This window comes from Pinus tabuliformis, chromosome 1_2 (genome assembly GCF_031772625.1).
Source record: "Pinus tabuliformis cultivar Carrire ecotype Pingquan chromosome 1_2, CPIR1, whole genome shotgun sequence".
Lineage (NCBI taxonomy): Eukaryota > Viridiplantae > Streptophyta > Pinopsida > Pinales > Pinaceae > Pinus > Pinus tabuliformis.
In genome coordinates this window covers 18,825,034-18,837,416 of record NC_142298.1, presented here as the reverse complement: position 1 = coordinate 18,837,416, position 12,383 = coordinate 18,825,034, and the positions used below count along the sequence as shown (strand labels likewise).

At 39.1% G+C, this 12,383-nt stretch overlaps 1 protein-coding gene across 1 annotated transcript in view; it reads right to left on the bottom strand.

Moving 5' to 3' along the window:
- LOC149204106 (monothiol glutaredoxin-S10-like) overlaps positions 1–10,909 on the bottom strand; it is a 73,475-nt gene extending 62,566 nt beyond the window's left edge. The window contains exons 1-2 of the mRNA XM_089397043.1: positions 10,233–10,909; positions 10,076–10,149 (exon numbers count right to left, since the gene is read on the bottom strand). Coding sequence (XP_089253169.1) covers positions 10,076–10,149; positions 10,233–10,492 — 334 coding nt within the window. The 5' untranslated portion in view covers positions 10,493–10,909. The remainder of the gene's footprint in view (positions 1–10,075; positions 10,150–10,232) is intronic.
- Between the last annotated feature and the right edge of the window lie 1,474 nt (positions 10,910–12,383).

Below are 12,383 nucleotides of genomic sequence, written 5' to 3'. Positions count from 1 at the left end.
AAGTCATCCTCATCTTGTATGGTTGCTTCCAAAAACATAAAGTTGGGCAGAATAAACCTCATCTTCTTCCTCCACCTCCAACCATAAAGGTAAATCATGCTCTAGGGAAGGTTGAGTAGGAGGGTATAGGACTAACTGTTTAGACATATGCCCATTCTTGATGGTCATATTCCCAGCTCTGCAGCTAATGTAAGCATCAGCTATGGCCAACCATGGCCTTCCAAGGATGAGAGGGTAACCAGTAAGCTTAGCCTTAGGCTGGAGAACTAGGAAATCTGTTGGGTATTCCCAGGAGTCAATGGAGACCATCACATCCTCCACAATTCCCTCAGGGGTGACTGTGAAACGGTCTGCAAGTTGCAGAACTGTTGCGGTCTTCCTCAATGACCCTTGGAGGTTGAGCTTGAGCATGGTGTCCTTAGTCATCACATTAATGGCAGCCCCAAGATCAATCAGAATGTGTGGGATAATGGTGCCATTGATGTGCACATCTACTATAGGGCTTCCAGGGTCCAAATATTTTGGACAGATTACCTACCCCAACATTAAGTCAGACAACTGGCCAATGACACTACTGGTAGGGGCATCCCTTTTTCTTATTCTTGGATGCTTGAAGCACTTCTCCTTAATCAACTTACTGTAAATAGGAATATCTTTGATTGCCTGGAGAAGGGGGATCTTTACATAGATTTTTCAATTCTCCCAGAAGTTCAATTTCTTCTGGGGTGGGCTGGAGTGGTTGGGCTAATCTCTCAGGAAAGGGTGGATTTACTTTAAGGTTGCTTTCCTCTCTTTCTTCCTCAACCTCCCCATGTGGAGAGGGAGGTTGGTTATCAGGGAGAATTCTCCCGGATCTTAGGTTGATCTCCTAGATTTCTACAGCATAAGTTGGGTATGATGTCTCTCCACTATATACTTGTTGAGCCTGCCTATTGTTTGGGTTTGGATTTGGCTGGGCAGGCATCTGGGGTTGCTTAGGTGGAGCAAAGTGCAGGAGTTGTGGTTGGGTAGGTGGTGGAGGCAATAGGGCTGGAACATTGTTGAATTGGGGCCTCCACCCCTGGTGTGGGGTATTCCACCGAGGTTGTCGTTGAACATAAGGTTGAAATGACTGGCTAGTTGGCTGGGAATGATACTGAGATGCATAGGACCAAGGAGGGGGTGTAGACCAGGAAGGATGAGCAGGGGGTCCCCAAGAAGGTATAGTTGTGGTTTGGTTGGGGTTGTAATATGCATGGGATGACCCTTGCATACCCTGCTGGTATGGTCTAGGCCCAGGAGGTCTCCTTTGGTTGACGTAGCAAAGCTACTCAATGACCCCTTCAGCTCCTTGATATATAGTTTTGAGTCCAAGTAAAGAAGGGCATTTGTCTGTGGAGTGGTTTTCTTCATAGACTAAGCAAATCTTAATACAGTTCAATGGACATTCATTCCTAGGATGCCTCTTGGTGCATCTAGGACAAAAGATGGCCAAGGCTCTCTCTGCTTCCTCTTGCTTCCTTTTGATGTTCATGGTGTCCAATTGCAAGGCAAGGGTTTGCAGCATATCACTTTTGAAATCTTCCAGCATATTTCCAATTTCACCCTTCATTGATGAGTTGGAGGATGATGTACTGGCCATAGGTTGACTACCGCTACCCTTTTTCTTGGCTGACCTAGAGTGGTTTCTAAAGATAGTCTTGATATCCTCATAGGGTAATTGGTAGACATCTCCTCCTGCTATCATGTGTAAGGTATCCAAAAGATCTTCCTTTACTCCTCTAAGTAGGACCAACTTTAGTGACTCAGGGTCAAGTGTGCACCTAACCCTTTTGTAACTGAGCTGGAATCTTTCTTCATAGTCTTCTAAGGATTCATCCTAGCCTATGGTCATCCTGAAAATCTCTTCTTTAGTATCGTTTGACCTACAGTAGTCCCTATGTTTGTTGTTGAAAGTCTGTTGCATCTGAGCCCAAGTTGTGATGCTATCTCCAGGTAAACCCATGAACCAACGTAATGATGCATCCATGAGGGTAGATGGAAATAGTTTTAACTTTTGTTCATCATCTATAAAGTCATAGGTTCGGCATATAACAACAAATTCAAATAGGAAAGTGTCAGGGTCCTCTGTGGTCAGGCCATGGAAATGAGGTAGAGCAGAGGGGCTTATATTCTTCATCTTAGTGTCCCCATTGGTCTCCCTGATGGGGAAGGCACTCTCAATTCTCTCTCTATCTCCCCTGTCATTTTGGTTTCCAGCCATTGGTTTAGTAGGAATGGGTTGTTCCTCTTCTTCTTCCCTTGTAGGTTCTTCAAATATGTAAGGTTGCTCACCTAAAGGTTCTTCCACTTCACAGTCACCGAAGAAGAGAGAAGGTTGATTGTTGGATGCAGTGGGGGTATTTGTCAAGAATTTACCTGAATTGTCCCTATTCCTACGAGGCATGAAAGGAAATGTTTTTGGGTTGGTTTTTGTAAGATTTTGTTAAAGCTAGAAAGTGCTTGCAGAATGGAAAGGAAAGCAGATAATGACAACTGAAAGAAAGAAAGAAACTAGATTACTTTTGCAGAAATAAACTAATGGAAGAAAACTGAGGATAAGAAGTAGAAGAAAAGAAAGTTGAAGACTAGAAGTAGAAGAAAAGCAGTAATTACTTCTACTTAGACACCTCCCCGGCAACGGCGCCAAAAAGTGATGAGCCTAGGTATTGCAACAAGAATGCTGCAACTCCCAGGGCTACCAGCTTTACTTATCAACCCGGGGTTCATACAAACTTGGAGGTGACAATGCTATATGCACAAGTAAAAGTGAAGGTACTGCCTGTTGTCACTGCTCATCTGGCAAGAGACCCCAGGGGTTCCAAGCCAGACTTCTATAGGGTCAGAAGAAGCTTAACTCTTTGATGGAAGAAGAGAAAATCTATCCTAAGGGAGAGCTACTTCTACTGCAGTATTGAAGAAAACAGCATGAAATGCTAAACCATACCATAACCTAACTAACCATCCAAACAGCTATGCTAAGCAGAATTGCTAAATTAACACTAATCTAATGCTGCTACCTAAGTTGCAGAGGTAAAGAGCATCAAAACCAGACTAAGGTGTAAGCAAAGGAAACTAAGCTAAATCGGTTTTCAAGCGGAAAAAGCAGTCGGATATCGAGATTGGTGAAAGGAGGACGTAGGGATACAAAAGTGCATAAAAACTGTTGGATCAGTGGGGTGAAAGGCAAATGAACAGCAGAGATCGGAATGCAAGAGGTTACGTAGATAGATGGGCGAACATGGTTAACTAACAGGATGAACGATGGAGATTTTACCGCGAAGGCTTAAGCGAATAAATGGATGAACGAGGTTAATGAACAGGTTGAATGGCCGAGATCTAATCGCAGAGATTAAGTGAATGGATGGACAAACGAGGTTAACAAAGCAGATGAACGACGGAGTATCGTGAGGGATTAAGTGAAGAGATGGACGAACGAGGTAACGAAGCGATGAACAGCTGAGATCTTATCGCGCGAATGAAGTCAAGAGATGGACGGCGGAGATCGTATCGCAAGAAAAAGAAACGTGCAGAAATGATGGAGCAGGTTTCTAAGGCGGTAAGTAGTTTATCGCGTGCCCTCAAAGTCGTAAGTTGTATTCTGAAATTTTACGCGATTAGCCTAACTGAGCAACACGTAGCACGAGAAAACCACTTTTCTCGTGTGCTCTTGAGTGGATAAGGGTCGTGCAACAATCCGCGCGAGATTGTGCGACAGCCGTGGGATCAGGCGGGGCTGATCGACGGCAGAGATCGGCCAAGCTAGTTGGCGATCGAGTGAAGCGATAGCCGTTGGATCAGGCGAGGCAGATCGACGGTGGGGGTTTAAAGCGCCTAAAGTGATCGGGTGACGCGACAGTTGTCGGATCAGGTGAGGCAGATCGACGATGGAGACTTAAAGTGCATAAAGTAAGTGGTGGACTCCACGCGAAGCAGCAGTTGGAGAAAATAGTAAATCGGGTGGTGATTGTGAAGGTTTGTTGGTGATCGGACGGCGAGGAAGCGATGTATGAGGAACGTGTTGAAGGCGGTTTTAAACAAAAAAGACAGAGAAAACCAGTGTGGGTGACCAAATAACTGCATCAAACAGCGAACTCCATAGCTCATGCGAGAACCAGAAACCTGTGTTTTTTGGGCTACTTAAGGTTTCCTTCCTCAAATCATGGTCCCAGAGGGAGGAGATGAGGCCTAGACACCTGCGCACAACCTGATAGTGATCCTTTTCTCCTAACTAACCTGTGAACTGAAAGAAGGCATAAATGGAAGTAAACTACAACTACTGAAGCAAGTGAACAGGAAAACCATGAATAATCTACGCTATATTGCTGTACTGAAAGTGCAACTACTTAAGCAAATAAACAATGAAAACCATAAGGCTACTTAAGCAAATGAACAGAAAACCATGAAACTACTTAACCAAATAAACAGAATAGAACTCTATGCTAACATACATGTATAGTAAAGAGGAGCATTGGCTGCTCGGGTCGGGCCCTAACCCAAGAGCTTCAACCCTCGGAGTTAACTCAGCGCTGGCTTAAAACAGAACTCATTCTTATTATAAAAACCTTGGATTACAGAGCAAATTGTCACAAGTCTTTGCAGCTCAGAAATAAAACAGAGTTTTACAGTAGAAGTCTGAATCCTACTGAGGTCTAAGCCTCTCTATTTATACATCTGAAGTCTCTAACGACTTCCTTGAAATCAGGGAGGCTTGGCCTCTAACTCAAGAAAAACTGGTTCATGTCCCTTTCACTTGCTCGATTGTCCTTTAGTCTTCAAGGTGATGGTTGTTTGCACTCCGAGCTGATGGAGGAATATTCGAATGGAGGGATAGTAAATGAGGAGGATTTACCTCCCATAATTACTCTCCCTTGTCCCATTCGAGTTTTGACCAAGGTCTTTGCCATAGTTCCTTGCTTTTATCCTTTATGCCTGCATTTTCCTTACTTTTATCCTTTATTCTTGCATTATATGCACATTAGACCACAAAGCAAAATATCCAACTCTAACTCATCTCATAAATAAAATATAACCAAAAGCATGCAATAAGTTGCGAGAATAGTTGGTTTGACTAAGCTAGGAGGTGAATTAAGGACAATTAAAGCCCATATAATTACTCAATGATGAGGCTCATCAGTTGTCATCCTTAGAGTTTATGAATGGTTAGATCAATATAGCTGACGCCATGGCATACTCCAGTAGAGGACAGATAGGATGAAAGCGGAAGAGATTAGGAAGGATGAGATGATTCTAGAATAGCTTGGGAACCTAACAGAGGCAAGACATGAATATTATACTTGTAAAATTTTAAAATATTCAAGAACACAAATTTTAAAATGCCCCATGTCAAACAAATTCAATTCTGAAATACAATTCTTACATGATTATACTAATCACTAAATAATTATCAATATACTATATAAATCCTAACTTCGGGACGAAGTTTTTTTTGAGGGGTGTATGTAATGGCCCACCTACAATTACAAACAGAATGTGAATATTAGCATACATACGGGACATCCATATGATAGCTACATATGCATGACCCGCATGTATTGCAATAGTATACATACCAACTAATATGGAAAAATATCTAAACTTAAGTTAATAAATCAATCATCGAAGTAAATTCTAACTTATCAAAATATAATGAAAATATATTAAGTTGGGTATTTAGTAGGTATACCACCCTTACATATACAAATGATAAATCCTTAATCAAAAGAAAATATAAATTATGTTACAAACTACAATTGTTTAAATAAATAAAATAATAAAACAATTTAATTAAAATTATAAATTAAATTAATATTTGAATAAAGTTAATATTAATAAAAAAATCAAATACTACATATATAAATCTATCCTCTAAAAAGATGAACCGACTCAATTAAAATTATAAAAGGCTAAATCACAAAATCAAATATGGATAAAAAGATTTGATCAAATCTATAGCATGCAAGGCTTCACGTAACAAGGAGGAAGAAAAGCGGTGAACCGGGGAAATAAAAGGAAGGGAGTACTACTGAGACAAGGGAATTTTTTTGAGGGAGGAAATGAAGTACAGGTAGTGCAGGAAGGAGGAAATGAAGTACTACTGAGAAAGCTACAAATTGAGAGAAGCCTCAATTATTCTTGAGTTTTTGGGCACGGGGGCAAAGCATCTCATTTGTGAAGTACTTTGAAACTGGGTACCGAGGTCGTGCCCAGTTTGACTGGGAGGTTTTGGTCATTTTGATAACGAAAGCAGGAACAACGACGACCAGAAACATCATCAAACAAATCTATCCTCTAAAAGGATGAACCGACTCAGTTAAAATTATAAAACACTGAATCAGAAAATCAAATATGGATAAAAAGATTTGATCAAATATATAGCATGCAAGGCTCCACGTAACAAGGAGGAAGAAAAGCAGTGAAACAAGGAAATAAAAGGAAGGGAGTACTATTGAGACAAGGGAATTTTTTTTACGTAGGAAACGAAGTGCAGGTAGTGCAGGAAGGAAGAAATTACTGAGAAAGCTACAGATTGAGAGAAGCCTAAATTATTCTTGAGTTTTTGGGCACGAGGGCAGAGTATCTCATTTATGAAGTACTTTGAAACTGGGTACCGAGGTTGTGCCCAGTTTGACTAGGAGGTTTTGGTCATTTTCATAACAAAAGCGGGAACAACTGCCACCAGAAACATCATCAGACAGAAGTTTGACTGTAGGAACACTCCAAACAAAATTTACAAGTATTTATTGATGATTTGTCATATTTCAAAGAATGTTTGCTTGTCTCATAAATTTAAAGGTTCAATTCTGTAAGAATAAATTTAAAGGTTCAATTCTGTAAGAATTTTAAATTAGGGCTTTATCGTTGTTATGGGCTTTACATTTTCTGTAAAATGACCGAGAGTATTCGACATCAATTAAATACTAACTGATTCTAAAACAAAAATAGAATTTCATATATCTTAGTAGTGAAATATGCAAAGTTTCTAAAGATTAAAAATCTTTGCTAAATAAATAAATTCGCCCTCTTAAAAACTTAGAGAACTGAAAGAGATAACGAAATTCAAAGTAAATATTACCCTAATGGCCTTCATGTTGCTCGAACTGGCTTCGATCCATACAAAGTTATATTACTCAAACCAATGCAACTAAGAGGTAAGTTAAATACCCTGCGATTACATTTGGAACTTTGAAAAAAAATATTACAAGATAAGAAGGAGAGAATTTTAGAGAGATAAGTTATAAATAGCAAGAGAAATACCAAGTTTTATCACTTGTTGACTAAAAAAAAAACTCTAAATGTCTAGCATTAGGCATGAAATTTGAACACCCACTTGGAGGTGTCATGGAGCTAAGCCGCACTCTGGCAGCAACAAACAAAAGTTGCAAGCGAGAAATGAATCCAGGGGTATGGTTTCATCCCTCGAAAAACTCCAGCTTGCATTCCATAGGGACTAAATCATGACCATTGAAAATGTGTTAGGTAAGGTAGCCATGTGAAGTCACATGGGTTGCCTATTGTGGCTCACATCAGATTTTCCATATGGATAGAATTGAGGCAATCGTGGTACGAAACTCCCGTACACCTAAAAGGAAAACATATGGCCATAATTAAATGAGCATAAATTCGATATTATTTTATGATTAAGATATGGGAGATTACAGTTGGAATATATATATATATATATATATACACATACTTCATTCTATTGCATGGGATGATACTATAGCACTTTAAATTAAAATACCAAATCAAAGTCAACCATGTTTTAACCATGGTATATTTAATATAAAATATGTAACAAAATACAATTGTACCGAGATACACTCTATATATGTTGCACTTTGCTATGTATGAGTATTTTAACAATTGGTCTTAATGTTATTTGAATAAAAATTATATGTCTCAAATAGTGTGGATATAGAGGTTATACGGTTATACCTAAATGTTAAGAATGGGTACTTATTGAAAAGAAAATTGTCGAGCTTCCTAAGACAAAATAGGTTCTTTTTAGACCTTATAATTCCTGTGATTTCCTTCATGTTGGGACTCCTCCCATCCGTGAAAATCTGTAAAGAGTAGGGGACATCGACTGAGGTGATAGTGGGTCCTTGTCCCGTTGTTGCCATTTGGTCTAGTAGTTATCCCTTAGGAACCCCTCCTAGGACCCCTGCCACATTGAGCGGTAACAAGCCCTTTCTTTCCATTGTCTAATAGGGGCACAAATAGGAGGAATTGATCAATGTGGCATGTCTATGATAATCCATACTTGAAACTTGTCACATATCCCTTGTATTCACATCCCATATTCAGGTTGATTGTGTGAAATTTTTAAATATTGTTGCAATTACTACTTATTATTCTCCTATGTGAAAATATTATTTGCCTTTTTCAATTTATATGCGACAAATATTGAATAAAATACTACTGCAACTTCACAGAAAATTAAATAAACCACAGGAACTGAGAAATATTGCACACACCCACAAATAATGAACATTGATATTTAGGAAAAATTTCCCTGGAAAAACCCTGAAGGGAAAACTAGTGCAGCAGATGACGATTTTTATTATTCTTCAGCGAAATCTGTGATTGGAATTTTACAACTACTTGTCATAATCTTGCAAATCTCCAATAATTTATTTTCTCTAGGTACCAACCATGAAAATATCTAGAAGGAACTCAGCCTCCCTCTGCAAGAGCATACGCCTCACACATGCGGCCCTAGTTGAAGGAAATTCGGCCCTAACGGCCTATAGCAAACTCGACCTCCTCCAACAACAAACTCGACTTGACCTCTCGGCCCTCCTTGGAAGAAATCAACCTCAGAAACTGGCTCTTTCTCCCACACATGTGAATGTAGACTCGGCCTCCAGAAACCCTTGCACACCAAAATAATCTCGACCTCCTACAGAGAAATCAAACTGGGGAATTTTCTCCCTCTGGATCTCAAAAGCTGGAAGAAACTGATGAATAAATTATCTTCGGAAATATTTTATTCAATCATTGTTGATTCCTCGTTGTTTGGTGTCCTCCACGCTATCACTGCGCCCTTGCTATCACTACAAATTTGTGTCTCAGATGTGTTCTCCAAATGCCTATTGTTTTCGTCTTATAATCTCTCATGAGCAACCCAATGGCCACGATCTATTCTCAATCGATGGCTAAGATCCTCTTGACCCCATCACATGATTTTTCTAAAAGTCACTAGAGCAAAATCGATTTACCTCAATTAATCTCGATTAATGAAGCCATTTCCCTAAGTTTGACTTAGGAAAATTAATAGACTGGGTAAATAATTCTAATTAAGGTAATTTTCCTTAGAAACTCTTTCTGAGTATTGAAGAAAATTAATCCATTGTGTTCCTTAGTCTCATAGACACCATCTCACACTTGTCCGAGCTACACAAACTAACAAATTGCTATCGATCCCCAGTATTGGTTCACTATTTTCCTCATTCTTGAATAGAGGCCTGAAAACTTTGCCCTAAAAGGTTGATACAGCAGAAATATAAAAAAGAGCAAGAGCCCTAATTATAAAATGCAAAAAATTGGCTGGGATATAATAAAGTATGAGGACAAAATTTTACTTACATTTCTGAGTAACATGTACAAGTATACGTATAATTTTATATGTTTCGAATACTTCAAACATTTTTCAAAATCCCAAACTTTTGCAACATGTACTTTTAAGAGTTTCACATTTCTAAACATTTCAAGCATTTTTCAAGATCCCAAACTTTTCTAATAACCATGTTGTATAGACAGACAAGATGGGTTTTATTACTGGTTGTTTGTTATTTTGTTCAAGGTTTGGTGTACAGCACAATAAGCCATCCATCAGGGCTCCATTCTTGTTGTGATCTGCCCCACCCAGATTGCATATCTCAAAAAGGAATGAACCAGGCCTGGCACCTTAGCCAAAGGATGTACACGTTATGCTATGCAACCCCTGACCTTGGGCATGTTTCTCTGAACAACTTAAAAAACCGGACTCGGCATGTTTCTTTGAAGAACCGAAAACACCCGAACTCAATAAATAAGGTTTATATAGACTTACCGAGCTCATCCAATTCAACAACCATGGGCTTAACACCCAGACGGTTGAAAAGATCCTTCACCGCACGGCAATACCTGCAAATGCAGTACCAACATTACACACCTTCAACAATGGAAAAAGACTAGTAATAGCAGTAGGAGAGTGTAGTTATACTTACGGACACCGAGTTTTAGAGTAGATTATTAGTGGGTTCTCACTTATCTTTTCTTTAATGGAGAATTCTAGCTTAGAGCCTGCTGAGGCACACATGCTTCTAATGCCATACTCATGGCTTCTGCTCTGTGTCGCCGTTAGTGGATGATAAATTTTTTTAGCAGAGAGGGCCACAAATTCAGGGGTAAGGGGAGGAGCCACGGGACTTTCATTTGCTCTCCAATAGCTCAGCCCTTTGCAAGCACAGGGCTTCAGCGAAGCCATTTCTTATTTTCGTTTCTTCTCTCTTGCAATGCAGATTGTAGAAATGCGTTAGTTATTTTCTCTTCTTTTCTTTTGCGCTACTGAAACTAGTATGTACTGTCAGTGCTTAAGCATTATGTTATTGCTTCTCCTGTGTGATAATTTTTTCTATTGACTGAGAATTTAATCGGGTCATATGCGTCATAGACGACCCAGAGCTAATCCCCTCTTGGGCGATTATCTTTGGCTGGTTCAATTCTGAGTATAGTGCTTGTGTTCTGTCGTCTTCTCATTGGAGGAGTAACCGTTCTTGTTGGGTTGTCGTTGGGTTGTTGAATTCCGAGTACGGTGCTTGTGTTTTGTGATCCGCTCATTGGAGGAGCAAGCCCCTCTTGTGCGGTTGTGGTTAACACCCAGTACACTGCTCGTGTTCTGTGGGCTTGTGTCCTGTGGCATGCTCACTGAGTCAGCAGTGTGGTAATATTCTCCGAGTAGAATTATGTGAACCGGTTTTATAGAGAAAGGAGTCAGTGGTGTCATAATATTCTCATAAAATATAATTGGTTTTCATTGCTAATTAGGTGAACCGGTTTTCATTGTTAATTAGTCAAGCGGTTTTATAAAGTCTCCATCCAAGGAGTAGGGGAGAGATTCTTAATGTTGTGCAAGGAACAGTGATTGATATAGTAATGGTCCCACCAAACTACCATAAATTGAGACTTTTGAAATCAATATTTAAACAAAAATAAATAACATTAAGTATAAATAGGTATTAATTTATGTCCAAAATTTCCCCATACATTCATTGGGCCCACAACTATCCCTAAATAGTATTTTACTAGTTAAGAGTGCAAACCATATTGACCCAACTAGAAAACAGCCAAAACCATAAAGGCTTCCAAAATGGTCTATTCCAGAGGTAGAAAGCAGCGGTGACTTCAACCCCCACTCATCAAAACTACAGCTTTACATCCCAAATAAATATGCCTACCTGCACATAATAAAAGGGAATGTATGTCAGCCATAACTACTGTGTTGTTCAACAACTAAACACTGTGTTCAATAAATGACACCCAACCCAATAACATTTAAACCTACTTTGTGCAATAAATGACACCTAGGCCCAATAACTGCAATAAATGACACCTAACTCACTATATTTCTCATTAAAACATATCAAAGCACATGGATCAACAAATAACCAATTCCCAACCATTAGATCACATCAAATTAAATCCAGACCACACATTCAAAATGAAGCCATTGCAATCCATGTGCATCCATGTCCACCAATTAAATTCAAGTGCCCAAAACTATAAAAGAAGTCCACCCACTGTTGAAGTTGCATCTTATGCTTTCAAACCATTCAGCGAACTTGAAGACAACATCACAAAACAGTTGCCAATATATCCAGGTTAGTTATATGAATTACAACTCATTCTTCTTACAATTTTGTTTTCATTGTTTTCATTTATCAGAGTTCTTACATGATCTGTCTGGCCATAACTGCTAGAAGGATACCTGGATGGTTTCACAAACAGCCATTGAAAGTCATTGTTCTTACAGTTCTGTTTTCATTGTTTTCATTTATCAGAGTTCTTACATGATCTGTCTGGCCATACTAAATATTCAGAGTAACTAAATATTCTGAGGGAGGTTTTTCTTGGTTTTCTTGAACATAATAGGGACGCGGTTCAAAAGAGTTCCATGCTACTGTAGCAAAAATAAATTCAAAATTATATTTAATAACCATGCGGCAACAATGATGAGAACAAGAGCAAACAATCTTGATTATAATTTATCATAAACGAGAGACACATCAACAGGGCTCTTTAGTGCCTTCATTACATAGGTAAGCCTATGTTTTTGGTAGTCATTGCTTGACGCTGGAATACAATACAGTTTAGCGTCA